Consider the following 15,961-nt stretch of genomic DNA (forward strand, 5'->3'; position numbering starts at 1 on the left):
TGTGGGCAAAGTAATGTCTCTGCTTTTTAATATGCTATCTAGGTTGGTCATAACTTTCCTTCCAAGGAGTAAGCGTCTTTTAATTTCATGGCTGCAGTCACCATCTGCAGTGATCTTGGAGCCCCCAAAAATAAAGCCTGCCACTGTTTCCACTGTTTCCCCACCTATTTGCCATGAAGTGATGGGACTGGATGCCATGATCTTCGTTTTCTGAATGTTGAGCTTTAAGCCAACTTTTTCACTCTCCTCTTTCACTTTCATCAAGAGGCTCTTTTGTCCAATAAAGTTAAAAGACTGAAAAAACAAAGAGGGCAGTTGCAGAGAAGAAAGCGTTTAAATGAGAAATTAATATCAAGGATACTTTAAAACCCCCATGTATTTGGAAACTAAATATCCACTTTCAAATCAAATATCTAAGGAGCCATAACAAGGAAAATTAGAAAATATTTGTAACAGAATAAAAATGAAAAGAGAACTTAGAATTAGTCGCATGCAGCTGAAGCTGCTCAGTGCAACTAAATGCAATGTGGAATCTTGAATAAGGTATGAAAACAATTAATGGACACCAGCATAAAATTTTGTGAAATTTGAACAAAATCTGTACTTTAGTTAGTATTACTATATCACGTTGATTTCTGTTTTTTTTTTTTTTTTTACAACATAGTATTTCTTTATATTCTCAGAATCAGATTAGAAGTTTCTAGCCTCATTCAGATTTTTTAATCACTAAAATTATAAACTTTCTAGACTTCTAGCAGTCATACTAGATGCCAGAATAAATGGAACTATATCAAAGTTTTGAGTGAATATAAATTAGAAATCTAACATTGTTTGTACTTAGTATAACAAGTGTAAAATGTCATAAATTCTTTTATGACATTTATAAAGCAGTTTATAAAACTGCTTTTATATAAAGCAAAAATTCATGTTTTCTAAAATATATATTATATACAGTTTTTATATACATGTGTGGGTATACAAAAGCTTTTCTACTACACTTGATGAAGACTTGAGAAAGAACAACAAAGAAAAGATGGAGAAATTGGAAAACATAAACTAAATGAAATACAAGCACAGAATATGAAATAGTAACATGGATACTCATTAGAATCATCCTGGAGCTTTGGAAAAAGAAACAACACCCAGGCATTTGCATTTTTCAAAAAATTCCAAGATAAATATAATGTGCATCTGGATTTTTAAAAATCACTATAGGTTTTTGTATTAAATGTTAGTTTTAGTGGTATAGAATTCTATTATTTTCTGTTGAACAATAATGATACAATGGAATTAAAACAAATAATAGTTACATAATCACATAGTAAAAGATATTTATCAGCTATATGAGAATTCCCTCTACTCCACATACTTGCCAACACCTGGTATATCCAGGCATATTAATTTTAGAACTGTTTAGTGGTGCTTTATTTTTATTTTAATTTGAGTTTTACTGATGACTAATGATGTTGAGCATTTTTATGTGCTTTTTGAACATCCATATCTCTTCTTTTTTTAAATTATATTTTATTTTTAACTGGAAGATAATTGCAATATTGTGATAGCTTCTGCAATACATCAGCATGAATCATATCTCTCCTTTTTTAAAGTTTCCATTCACATGTTGTGCTTATACCATTTTTTGATTGGTCATTTGATTTTTTGCCATTGAGTTTTGAGAGTTCTTTATATATTCTTTATATTCTGAATATAAGGACTGTATCAGATAACTGGAAAATATTTATTTAATCTGAGACTTGTCTTTCCATCTTCTTAGTATCTTCCAAAGAACAGAAGTCTTTGATTTTGAAGAAGTTTAGTTTATCATTTTTCCCTTTATAAATCAAGCTTTTGGTGGTCTACTTAAGAAATTTTTAGCCAAATTCAAGATAGAAAATATTATTTCCCTACTTTTTCTTCAAGAAGTATTATAGTTTTAGTTTTTACATTTAGGTTTATGATCAATTTTGAGTTAATTTCTGTACATGGTGCCATGTATGGTTTGAAGTCTGTTTTATTTTTGGTTTGTTTTATTTTCTTTGCACATGAACTTTCAACTGTTCCAGCAATATTTGTTGAAAAGACTGCTTATTTCTGCACTGAATTGCCTTTACATCTTTGTAGAAAATCAGTTTTCCATATATGTATGGGTGTATCTTTGGTCTCTCTTATACTGATGTCTCTCTTTTTGACTTATTTTCCTCCTTTTATATTTAATTGTTTTCTGCTTGGATCTTTATTATTTCCTTTCTTCTGCTTACTTTGAGTTTAACTGTCTCTTCCCTTTTTGTTTTCTTAGGTTGACTCTGAGGTCATTTACTTCAGAAATGTTATTTGGTTTCCAAGTATTTAGGGAGTTTCCAGAGATCTTTCTGTATTAAATTTTAATTTAATACTATTGTGGTCAGAGAACATACTTTGTATGACTTGAATATTTTCAATTTATTAAGATGTTTTATGACACAGAATATGGTCTGTCTTGGTAAATATTCTATGTAAACTTGGAAATGATATGCATTTGCTGTTGTTGATCAAATGTTCTATGAATACTGATTATGGGAAATTGGTTGATAGTGTTATTCAAGTCTTCTTTATCCTTACAGATAGTCTGTGTACTTGCTTTATAAATTATTGAGGGAGAGTTATTGAATTATCCACCTTTCATTGTGGATTGGACTTGTCCTTGCCGTTGTGTCCATTTTGGTGTGGTGTATTTTGGAACTCTGTTGTGATGTACATAAACATTCAGGATTGCCAGGTCTTCTTGATTAATTGATCCCTCTATCATTATGGAATATGCTCCTTTACTCTGGTTATATCCTTTGCTCCTTAGTTTTCTTTGTCTGATACTGATAATACAGTCCACTCCAGCTTTCTTTTACTGAGAGTTAGCATGGTATGTCTTTTTCCATCCTTTACTGTAGGCTTATTTGTGTCTTGATTTAAAAAATGTGTTTCTTGTAGTTGGCATACAGTTGGGTCTTGGTTTTATGCTCAGTCTGACAATCTTTGACTTTTAATTGGGGCATTTAGACTATTTACATTTACTGTGATTATTAGATCCCCTGGAGAAGAAAATGGCAAACCACTCCAGGATTCTTGCCTGGAAAACACCATGAACAGAGGAGCCTAGCAGGATACAGTCCGTGGGGTCACAAGAGTCAGATATGACTTAGCGACTAAACCACCCAATTTAAGTAGATAATCTTTGCTGTTTTTTCTACTCTTATTTCTGTTTTCCTCTGCACTTGTTTCTGTTTTCCTCATGTTCTCCCTTTACATGGATTAACTGAATACTTTTTATGATTCTATTTTATCTCTTTTGTAAGTATATTAGCTATAACTCTTTTTTATTTCAGTGACAGGTTTAAGGTTTAGAGTATATACCTTTAACTTATCACCATCTACCCCCAAATGACATTACATCACCCCATGTATAGTAAAAAAAAACTTATTTCCATTCCTCCCTTTCTGGCCTTCAAGCTATTATTATTATTATTATTTTCTAGCAAGATATGCAAGAGACATGGGTTGGGAAGATCCCCTGATGTACAAAATGGCAACCCAGTCCAGTATTGTTCCCAGGAAAATTCCAAGGACACAGGAGCCTGGTGAGCTACAGTCCATGGGTTCACAAAGAGTCAGACATGACTGGGGCAACTGAGCATGCACAATAATAATATATGTGTATTGTACACTTATACATGTGCTATAAACCCCATGCTGTTAATACACTGGGCTTGCCATCAGTAAATAGTCAAGGGTCTGCAGCCTGAAAACAGTTAATAGTATAAAAGCTATTATTTACTGCAAACTTTCCATCTTTGAGGCATGGTACCAAGAATATTGGTACCTCTCATATAGTAATAAAACTTGCATTAGTATACTTCCACAACTGAGCAACTTTCACTTTCACTTCACTTCACCAAGAATATTAATCTGCATGATAACCCTAAAATATAGGTAGCATAATTTACCGCATATAATAAATGAGGAAACTAGTTTAAGATCGCAGACCCAAGAAGTGACAGAAAAAAGACTGAAAACTAGGAACTGTGACTCCAGAGAACACAAATGTTGAAGAAATTATTGAAAAATAAACTTTCTTTTATAAGCATGGTATAGTTTATAGTCTATACATGAGATTGTTTACCTTTTGTACTTAATTAGCATGTAATACAGTAAGTTGGACTTCCCAGGTGGCTCAGGGGTAAAGAATCTGCCTGCTAATGCAGGAGACATGGGTTTGATCCCTGGGTCAGCAAAATCTCCTAGAGGAGGAGCTGGCAACCCACTCCAGTATTTTTATCTGGAATATCCCATGGACAGAGAGCCTGGCAGGCTATAGTCCCCAGGGTCACAAAAGAGTCAGACATGACTTAGCAACTAAACAACATTATGTCCATCAGTATATATGTCACTGTATTGTGAGTTTTAATTGAAACAGTGGGCTCCATTCCTAGTTTATTGCTTGCTTAGCTATTCATGCAGTGTGATGATCTGCTTTCAAACTAAAAAAATCAAGGGCAATTTGGTGTCAGTCATATTATCTCATATTATTTTTTTAAAAGATCTAAAATATAGGTAGGCCTGCTGAGGGCAGTAATAACTACTCTATCTAATCTATGTGACAGAAGATGTGGATTAACTGTGATACAAGTTTAGATGCTTTGAATAATAATTACAGTCTGATTATTAGAATGTTATTGAGGTCATGACAAGAAGAAACACTGGTAAAATATACATGACATTAAATTTGCCATTCTAACCATTAAAGAAAAATTTACTGACATATACTTGACTTACAATATTATATAGTTTCAGTTGTACAACATAGTGATTCAATATTTTTATATATATTTATAAAATAAATATAAATTTACATATATATTATATGTATATATTATACTACATATAAATTTATTATAAAATTTTAGCTATATTTGCTGTGCTACATTTTTCTGTATATATATAACACTTGTTAAAAAGTTAAAAACATATATTATCTTGAATCTGTACCTTCATTTTAGAGATGAAAAATAAGAAATAATTCTTTGCTTTTAGTTACTGATAGCCAGGCAGTTGTTAGGTGGCTCAGATTAAATAGTCTTTAGTTTCCTTTTCAGTTCTAAGATACTGAGTCAGTGTTTTTTAAGTGTTTATTTATTTATTTTTGGCTGCACTGGGTTTTCTTTCCTGTGGAGCAGCTGCAGTGAGTAGGGGCGACTCTCTAGTTGCAGCGCATAGGCTCTCATTGTGGTGGCCTCTCTTCTTGTGGATCATGGGCTCTAGGGTGCGAGGATTCAGTAGTTGTGACTCACGGGCCCTAGAGCACAGGCTCAAAAGTCGTGGAAACAGGCTTAGTCGCTCTGCAGCATGTGGGATCTTCCCAGACCAGGGATTGAACCCATGTCTCCTGCACTGGCAGATGGATTCTTTAACAATGAGCTACCAGGGATGCCCTACTACGGTTTTATAAATTCAACAATTTGGAATCTAACTTCCTGCTTTTTAATTTTAATTTCTATTGGCCTTCCAAATCAGTTAAAAGTTTTCAAATTTCTATATCCAAAGGTAAGATTCTTTTATACTTAAATAATAGTATAAGAAGTTTTCCTGAATATTCCAAGTTTATTTCATTCCTACTAACATTCATTTTCTTTGCTTATTGCTTTATAGGCAAGCAAAGGTCGGACTACAATTGTAGTAGCTCACCGGCTTTCCACTATTCGAAGTGCAGATATGATTGTGAGCATGAAAGATGGGATGGTGGTGGAAAAAGGGACACACGCTGGATTAATGGCAAAACAGGGTCTATATTATTCACTCGCAATGTCACAGGTAATGTCTACATGACATATGTTGTGTTAGCATATTTTAACTTTTCAGAGCTCATGCCATGCTAGAAAACAGAAGTCCTGAATTATTATCTTATGTCCCATGAGGCAATCAAGGATATTCATAGTTCCTTAGTTAAGAAATTCAGTGTGTCTAATATCCTCAGCATTGTTGTAGATAATGATAAAAGTTAAAGAACTAATTGGTGTATATATATATATATATATATATATATATATACACACACACACACACACACATATACTATTTTTACCTAATATTTGCCATGCAGATAACAAATAGGCTTAAAAGCTTGTATCTGGCAGATCCAGAATAATCTAACTCTGTATACTGTGATCTTTTTGTTAAAACACAAAGAACTATAACACATAATCCCTACTTAAAGGCTTAAAACTTAGCTACAGAGGTAAAATGCAGAATCATGCATACACATGCTACAAGTTGTAGAAATAAGAAGCAAGATTGTTGGAGACATGAATCCCATGAAAGTATTCATGAAGAAATATTGAAGGCAAGCAGGTGGGTAAGGAGGAGAAATCTAGGTAATATGGAAGTAAGAAGGAACTTGGTTTCCAGGTCAACAGAAAGGAGACCAGAAAGTAATAATGAGTGTTGGGAGAATAATGGAAAATTTGGATAATGAAGATCAGACCATGTAAAGATTAAGACTTCCTGTGTAGGAAGCACCTAACCCAGTGCCTAACACACAATGGGCACTCAAAAAATATCTGCTAAATGAAAGGATGTATAATACATGTCCATACTGTGTATACACCACATTATCACAGGTACACCAGAAAGCTCATGTTAGGTAATCAGGAAGATACATGACAATACTGGGGCAAGCTGGCAAATCCCAAATTTGGGATCCAAATTTCTGCATGTCATGCGATCTACCCTACTGAATTTCAGTTTTTTATTAGGGCACATTAACATAAGGGTTAGTGATTAGGCTCTAGCTATCTTCATTCTCCCTCCTTCTTTTGGTCAAGAAGGCAGCCCTCTTTCCAAGGGGTCTTCTGCAGGCAACTAATATTAACCTTTTTTGGTTTATTTTACTTCTTTAACTTTCTGACTATATTTTTTATATCAACATTATTATTTCACAAATTAGGAAATTTTGAAAGCTATGAGCCTATACCTCACAAAACTTAAAATTTCAAACCCCAGCTTTCTTCATATGTTAGAATGAAGGATTTTTAAACACAACCTATAAATAAAGATAGTTTTAAAAAGAGAGAGAGAAAATAAAAAGTTTGAAAATGTAATCTCACACTGATTAATTTTAAAACTTCTTTATTTCAATTTTATTTCATGTTAGGCTATATTCTTCTTTAAAAATAAAATTTATGTGTTATTTGCCAGTTGAATTTGTCTGATTTTCATTCCATAGTAAATTTAACAATTTATTAATTTCAATATTTTCAAACTAATAATTGTAAAAAATAAAAGGAAATCATTGTAGTCAAACTAATCCTATTTTAAGATTCTTAAAAACTACTACACTCAGATCTTTGAAGCAACACATTTTTCATTATAGCCAAACTAAAACTCCATTTTTAGGTGTTAGGTTGAAGAGTTTCAGAATGTAGGGAAAACAAAAATGGAGTGTTTATGGTATAACTGTGTAAAACTTTTATTCAAATTCTTATTCAGAATGGATTAGTACTCTCTAATTATCTAAAATAATGTTCATTCTGATATAATAATATAATTTTAAATATTAATACTCAATGAACAACTCTAATATTCTGGAAACTATATATAGTAAACATAACAGACATGATATCTGCATAAACAGTAACACAGTTCTGAAACTCTGGATGGACTTATTTGCTACCATTGCCTGTAGTGTCCAAATGAATCAGTTTATGACAATTGATGATTTTCATAAGTATTACAAAGTTAATGCTGCTAAAGCAGCACAGCAAAATGGTTATACTCATGAGCTCTGTAGACACAGCAAGTTGAAATCTTTACTCTTCCACATAATAGTTTTAAGACCGTGAGTAAGTTGTTTAAATTCTCTGTTCCTCAGTTTTCTAATTTCTAAAATAAGAAAAATAATAGTAACATTAAATGAGTTCATTCATGTAAAGTACTTAGAACTATTATTGGCGTAATAAATTTTATTATATTACTGTTCTTTGTTATGCAATCAAATTTTTTTTTCCACTGATCTGACTTTTATTATATGGTGTATCTTTACCCAGATTTTTTTTTTTAATTTTATTTTATTTTTAAACTTTACATAATTGTATTAGTTTTGCCACAATCAAATTTTTAAGGAAAGTTCAAACCATGGTTATTATTGTAACCATGTACAAATTAATGCTGTAATTATTTATCTAGAATGCACATAATTATTTACATATATAGCAAGTCTGTGAGTTTCCTTTAGTGAGTTTCCACACGAAAATGAAATAAAAACAGGTAGAACTACATATATATCCAAACTCCTTGCCATTGTTATTTTGTCCAGCAGCCTTCTCAGCAAATAGAATTATTCTTGCTCTGGAAGCGCCTCTTTAGAAAATTTTATTATGAGAAGTCAAAATTTTATTTTAAGCTTGCCACAAAGTAAATAGCTCCTGAAAAAAAAATGCCAAATAAAAATTTTCTTTCTTAGTAGGGAAATTTATTGAAAAAAAAAGTGATAGCGTAAATGAATGTCTGATTCAAGATATTAAGATAGCATAAGGCTGGTTAAAGTTTATGTACCTTGAAATGACTGACTAATAGTTGCTAATCTTGTTAAGGAATCACAGTGTCCCTAGGAAACCTTTCATGTACATACTCTCCTTTGCATCTGAGGTTACCTAAGTCTTACCATCTATACTCCCCACCTGGTTGGGCCTTCATCATCCTAACCAAGCTCTTCATTTCTGTCTTCACCCCTCCTCCCATGTCTTTGTAAGGAAGTCACTAAAACTGGCCTTACTTCCTGGAGTAGCAAAAAAACCAAAAACTAGACTTAGAGGAATCTGGTTTAGAACTTTATCCTATTCTATGATTTAAGCAATTTCTTTAAGGTTAATTTGATGTCTTTGGAATTTCTCATTCTTTTGAAGCTGGCCCCACCAAATTTGCTTTTTAGTTTGTTTGGAATGGGCAGCAGTGGCCAGCCTGCAAAGTATTATTGTCTCCTGAGATCTATCTCATACCTAGGGCCAGCTTCACATTTGAGTGCCTAACTATATGTTATAAATTTGTAAGCTCCAGAAAAGGAATCAGAGAGAGAGAGAGAGAGAGTATATTTGAGTCATTGCCCTCACAAAGCTCATTTTACTAAGATCTGTTCTTGCTAGTGGAATAATTGTTTTTAATTAAGGCATTATTTTCTGTGGTTAATTATACAGGTCGTTGCGGGGAAAGACATAGTAAGCTATTGTCACTCACTAACATTTTAGTATGAATTGGACTTACTGGTTCTGTATTGAGTCTAAAAACTTCAGCAAGAACTGCTCAGAAATACACCACTTTTAGTAACAAAGGCAGTACAATTTTAGAGGGATGCTTAATAGAGTTGCTTTGAATTTTTAAGGCATTATTCTGGTGGTAACATGGGTATTCTTCATTTAAGGATATTAAAAAAGCTGATGAACAGATAGAATCGGTGGCTTATTCTGCTGAAAAAGATACCAGCTCAATTCCTCTGTGCTCTGTGAATAGCATGAAGTCAGATTTTACTGACAAGTTTGAGGAATCCACCCAATATAAAGAGGTAATGGGTCAACTATCAACAAGTTACCAACATGTTCTCCAATGAATTTTGATACAATCCTTATAATATATTTAGAATGTATTTTTTATAAAATGTTATTATAACACTTAGGTTACCAAACCTAAGTCTTTGCCGAACTTGACTCTAACATCACTGTGACTGTAAGAAAGAAGCCTTCAAATAAGACTGCACTGAACATCAGAGGTCATTACTGGGGCAAGAACTCTTGTGAGAATCCTTTCCTATATGGCAAACCATGGGTTAAAACAGTGGTTCGGGTGGTGTGGTACTAACAGTGATGCTCAAGGTCAATCTAAGTCAGATTAAGACCCAAATCCACTCCACACACTGGATGCAGATAAGCACTAGCACATACAGGATCCAGTCTTTCAAGCTCAGGGTGCAACCCTAATAGCTTTGTTCAGCTGGGCAAGGAGTACTTGTTCCCATGCTTGCTCGCCTACACCCACCCCCAGGCTCTTCCTGAGTCCAGATCAGTCTCCTTTAAGCCTCCTTATGTCTCATAACTCTCTGTACTACCTCTTCAGTCTTCATTCTTACCTCAAGTCTAATTTCTCTTTCCCATTCCGCCTCCTTACAATTTCTTACAATTCCCAGCACCTTCTTTGGACCTCAACTTCCACTCGCACTCTTTCCCTCCGCATTCTTTCATAAAACATAGTTCCATCTCACCTCAGCCTGTGATTCTTCCAGCATCCCCACTCCCTAAGTCCAGCTCTCTCCTCAACCCCAGGCAACCTCACTCAGCCCTTTTGCTGCTTCTCAGTTGTAAACTCATACACCATGAAGCCTCTCACCTCAGCCCCTGAATATTAGCTTCTGTTTTCCTAAACTCCAGCTCCCATATCATCCACTCTTATCTTTGGCTCACTATTTCTCACAAACTGGCGTTCCCTTCTTCTCCTTGGGTTGACAGATACTTGAGGTTGAATACCCCTTAGCCATTCCCACCGTCTTCCTGTCCACGCTTCTTAGTCTCATCTATTATCCGTCTGAAGCCCTGGGATGACCTGCCTCAAACCTCCTCCTCTGCCTTTCTCTGGCACTGCCAGTCTGTTGCTTTTAATTCTAGATGCAGTTTTTTTCCCTTTTTAGGTATGTGATCCTACATAGCATTCACATTTATATGTTTGCTTATCTATTAATTTTCTTTAAAAAATGCATTTATGTAAACATTAAAAGAACAATATTAAGTAAATTATAGCATAGGTAATTTTCTCTATGGCAAAAGGCCTGAGTATAAGACAGCACAAGAGTTCATACTGTATAAGAGTTAGTGAAATGCTGTGCAACAGTATAAAAAACACTATATTAAAACATTGTTAATAGCTACTGGACCTCCCACTGTAATTGTTAGAAACAGAATGAAAGTCCCCCTTGAAGTCTGAAAATTCACCAGGTATATAAAGTGGAATTTAAAAATCTGATAAAGGTGATAATCATAAAATTAAAAAACAACTCAGACTTACAGAGAAAATGATAGGGTAAATTTACACTCTGATACAACTGCTCTGCTCCATACACACAGTAATGATAGATAAAACATAAAAAGGGGAAAAACAATTAGACATATCCAAGCTCCAAAACAAGATAAATATCTCTACCTACTAGAAACAGAGCAGAAGTACCAAGTGGTCAGCTGGGCTTCAGTCATGCATCTACTCTTTTGTTGTTGTTGTTTTTTTTAATTGGAGTTCAGTTGCTTTACAATGTTGTGTTGGTTTCTGCTGTGCTACAAAGTGAATCAGTTATACATGTACACATAGCCACTCTTTTTGGGATTTCCTTCCCATTTAGATCACCACAGAGCACTGAGTAGAGTTCTCTGTACATTATAGTAGGTTCTCATTAATTATCTATTTTATATGTAGTAGTAAAAGGAGGCTACAAACTTGGTTACCAGTGCCTGCTGCTATAGCGAGTAGAAAACTCAGAGCCTGGAAGGAAGAATATAGTCTTACCAAGGGAAGCAAGCCAAACCTCAGCTCTGTGGCCATATTTGAAATATTTTTTTCAGACTATAGTAATGCAATGAAAAGTGAACAGAGACTATAAAAATAAATAACGAAATGGAAAATATGAAGTAGGATTTTAGAACAGAATTAATAGGAGATCGGGTTGAGTCAGAAGACAGAAACCACAGAATTTGAACAGAGACAGTTTAGTGTAACGAATCATTAGGGAATTAAAGTAATAGGAATTGGCTAGTTAAAAGTAGGAGAACACTAAAGAATGCCAAGGTAGCAGATAAAAAGTGCCAACCACTATCCCTGAGGTGAAACAGAGATCCAAGGAAGAGCCCTCTTTATTCCCTGCAACTAAATGACTCAGTGGCTAACAAAGAAGATGCCAAGATACCTTGCTGGTGAAGTTTACTTGAAATCTGTCCTTTAGGATGCCAGGGGAGGGTCTGGGCTTCAGAATAAAAAGATTCAACGTTATTTGGAAGTCATTTCTTCCCGAATTGGGTCCATAATTCAAAGCAATCCCAGTCAACATCTTAGCAGATTTTTTGTAGAATTTGGCAAACTGATTCTAAATGGAAATTCAAAAAGATAAAATGAGGAAAACAACTTTCATAAAGAAGAACTAAGTTGTAGGATTTATAATTACTAATTCCAATTTTTAGTATAAAGCTATAGTATTCAAAATAATGTGCTGTTAGAACAAAAATAGAGAAATAGATCAATAGAACAGAATAGAGAGAATCAAGAATTAGACCCACACACATACAGTCAGCTCTTTAGACAAAAGTGCAAAGGCAATTCAATACAGAATATACAGTCTTTTTCAATTTTATTTATTTATTTTGCTTGCACTGAGTCTTCGTTGCCGGGCGGAGACTTTTCTCCAGCTACCACAAGTGGGAGCTGCTCTCTAGTTGCTGTGCATGGGCTTCCCTTCGCGGTGGCCTCTCCTGTGGCTGAGCACAGGCTCTAGGGTGTGCAGGCTTCAATAGTTGTAGCACCCGGGCTCAGTAGTTGTGACTCTTGGGCTCTAGAGTACAGGCTAGTTATGGAGCATGGGCCCAGGTGCTCGGCGGCATGTGGGATCTTCCCTAACCAGGGATCAAACCTGTGTCTCCTGCATTGGCAGGCAGATTCTTCACCACTGAGCCACTAGGGAAGCCTCAAAAATATATAGTCTTTTTAAGAAAAGATGCTGAAAGAAAAACCTATCTATCCAAAAGAATCATCTTCAATCCATACTTCAAAGCACAGATGAAATTTTTTTTAATTTTTTTCACTTTATGAATATTTTCTTTTTTAATATAAATTTATTTATTTTAATTGGAGGTTAATTACTTTACAATATTATATTGGTTTTGCCATGCATCAACATGAATCCGCCACGGGTATACACGTGTTCCCCATCCTGAACCCCCCTTCCACCTCCCTCCCCATACCATCCCTCTGGGTCATCCCAGTGCATCAGCCCCAAGCACCCTGTATCATGCATCGAACCTGGACTGGTGATTCGTTTCATATATGATATTATACATGTTTCAGTGCCATTCTCCCAAATCATCCCACCCTCTCCCTCTCCCACAGAGTCCAAAAGACTGTTCTATACATCCGTGTCTCTTTTGCTGTCTCGCATACAGGGTTATCATTACCATCTTTCTAAATTCCATATATATGCATTAGTATACTGTATTGGTGTTTTTCTTTCTGGCTTACTTCACTCTGTATAATAGGCTCCAGTTTCATCCACCTCATTAGAACTGATTCAAATGTATTCTTTTTAATGGCGGAGTAATATTCCATTGTGTATATGTACCACAGCTTTCTTATCCATTCATCTGCTGATGGACATCTAGGTTGCTTCCATGTCCTGGCTATTATAAACAGCAAAGCACAGATGAAAATTAACTATAAATGGAGTTCAGACCTTACTGAAAAGCTAAAAATAGAAAATTTTCATAAGAAAATATAGTAGAAAATCTTTATGACTTTGAGTTAAACAAAGATTTCTTAGCTACAACACCAAAATCACAATTTGTAAAAGAGAAAGATAGATAAGTTAGACTTCAAAATGAAGAAAATTTCTATTTGTAAAACTTTTTTTTTTTTTTGGCTGCATCACGAGGCTTGCAGCATCTTAGTTCCCTGACCAGGGACCAAACCCAGGCCCTGGCAGTGAAAGCACAGTGTCCTAGCCACTGGACTGCCAGGAAATTCCCAGTAAAACTTTTTAAGAAATGAAAAGATAGACTATAAACAGTAAGAAAATATTTGTAAGTCACATATGTGATAAAGGACTTGTATCCAGAATATACAGAGAACTCCCAAAGCACAATAATAAGAATACCAACAACCCAATAGGGAAATGGGCAAAACATTTTAATAGACATTTTGCCAAAGAAGATATGCATATGGGAAATGAGCATATGAAAATATGCTTAACATCATTAGGCATTTTTATTGTTTAATTGCTCAGTCATATCTGACTGTTTGCAGCCCCATGGCCTGCAGTATGCCAGGCTTCCCTGTCCTTCATTAGGCATTAGAGAAGAAAAAATTAATTATAATTGAGATGTCATGATACACCTTTTAGAATAGTTAAATCTAAAAAGACTACTAAGTATTTGTGGTGATGTGGAGCATCTGGAACCCTACATTTTGCTAGTGGGAATAAAAAGTAGTAATCCCAATTTGGAAAAATAGTTCAGCAGTTTTGTTAAAAGTTAAACATACACCTACTATGATCCAGCCATTCTTTTTCTAGGTTTTGTTGTTGTTGTTGTTAGTTGCTAAGTCGTGTCCAACTCTTTTTCAACCCCATGGACTGCAGTCCTCCAGGCTCCTCTGTCCATGGGATTTCCCAGACAAGAATATGGGAGTGGGTTGCCATTTCCTTCTCCAGAGGATCTTCCCAATCCAGGGATCAAACCTGCGTCTCCTGCATTCGTAGGAGAGTTCTTCACCATTGAGTCACCAGGGAAGCCCTTCTAGGTGTTCACTCAAGAGAAATGAAATCATATCTCCACACAAAGTCTTGTATGTGAATGATTGCAGCTTTATTTGTGATAGCCCATAACTTGAAATAACCCAAGTTTATGTCAAGAGGTAAACTGTGGTATATCCAAACAATGAAACACTTCTCAGCAATGAAAATGAAGGAAATATTAATTCATGGAATAGCATGAATAAATCTCAAAGCAGTTATTTTGAACAAAAAGAAGCCAGATAAAAAGAGTACATACTATGTGATTTAATTTATATATATTAAAAAAAAAAAAAACCTCTAGAAATTGCAAAGGAGTCTATAGTGACAAAAATATATCAGTGGTTGTAGGGGAAGATCACGGGCAGCTGAGAAGTGTGGAAGAAAGGGATTAGAAAAGCAGGAGGAAACTTACCAGGGTAAGGAGTATGTTCATTGTGTTGACTAGGGTGATAGTTTCATGGGTGTGTAATGAAGTCTAATCTTATTAAATGTACACTTTATATATGTGTAGCTTGTATGAAAATTATAACTCAATAAAGCTTTAACATATATCCAATTAAATTTTAAATTTTTAAGAGTTTTTTTAACTTTAAAAATCCTTTCATATCTCTTTATAAAATAACTCTAATTTCATATATTTTTATATCAAGTTCTCTTAAAAACACACTATTAATATAACCTGTAACACAGTTAGGTAGTCCAGACTCTCATGATTTTACTAAAACTTTTCGTTTTGTTTTTATTTCAATTTATTCTTTTCTCTCTTTAATAGCATTATTTAAGTAATACCCTTTTTTCGATCTTTTTCATATTTTTAGGGGTAAAAAGGTATTTTACAGAAGCTGATAGACCTCCTACATTAGCTGGCTCTGTAATGTACTGGTATTGTGTCCTGGGACATGCTTATAGTTTCATTACAAAATGAGATAATTTTGTAAAGAGTTTGACAAGAAAGAAAATCCATGTTTAGGACTTCACAAAGAGTTGGAATGGAACTTTTAAAATTTCTCTATATTCTGTTGGACAGTGACCTACCTGAAAAGTGAAGCTCTTTATGATGAAAATCCTCAGAAAACTTCAGAAAGGAAGATACTAGATAATTAAATTATTAAGTGAAAGTGTTAGTTGCTCAGTCGTTTCTGACTTTTTGCACCCTCATAGACTGTAGCCCACCAGGTCCTCTGTCCATGGGATTCTCCAGGCAAGAATACTGGAGTGGGTTGCCATTTCCTTCTCCAGGGGATCTTTGCAACCCAGAGATCAAACCCAGATCTCCCACATTGCAGGCAGATTCTTTACCATCTGAGCCACTAGGGAATCCCCCAATATAAATTTGGTTTAGCTATCCTGAAAAAGACTTTAAAGGCTTTAGAATTTTAAAAGTTCTTTTGTTCAAACAATAAAGTTTGT

General features: G+C 34.6%; 1 protein-coding gene across 1 annotated transcript in view; it reads left to right on the top strand.

Moving 5' to 3' along the window:
* Positions 1-15,961, top strand: part of ABCB5 (ATP binding cassette subfamily B member 5) — a 120,588-nt gene that overhangs the window by 53,751 nt on the left and 50,876 nt on the right. Inside the window, exons 14-15 of the mRNA XM_055589953.1 lie at positions 5,677-5,838; positions 9,440-9,580. Coding sequence (XP_055445928.1) covers positions 5,677-5,838; positions 9,440-9,580 — 303 coding nt within the window. The remainder of the gene's footprint in view (positions 1-5,676; positions 5,839-9,439; positions 9,581-15,961) is intronic.

This window comes from Bubalus kerabau, chromosome 8, assembly GCF_029407905.1.
Source record: "Bubalus kerabau isolate K-KA32 ecotype Philippines breed swamp buffalo chromosome 8, PCC_UOA_SB_1v2, whole genome shotgun sequence".
In the NCBI taxonomy this organism is placed as follows: domain Eukaryota; kingdom Metazoa; phylum Chordata; class Mammalia; order Artiodactyla; family Bovidae; genus Bubalus; species Bubalus kerabau.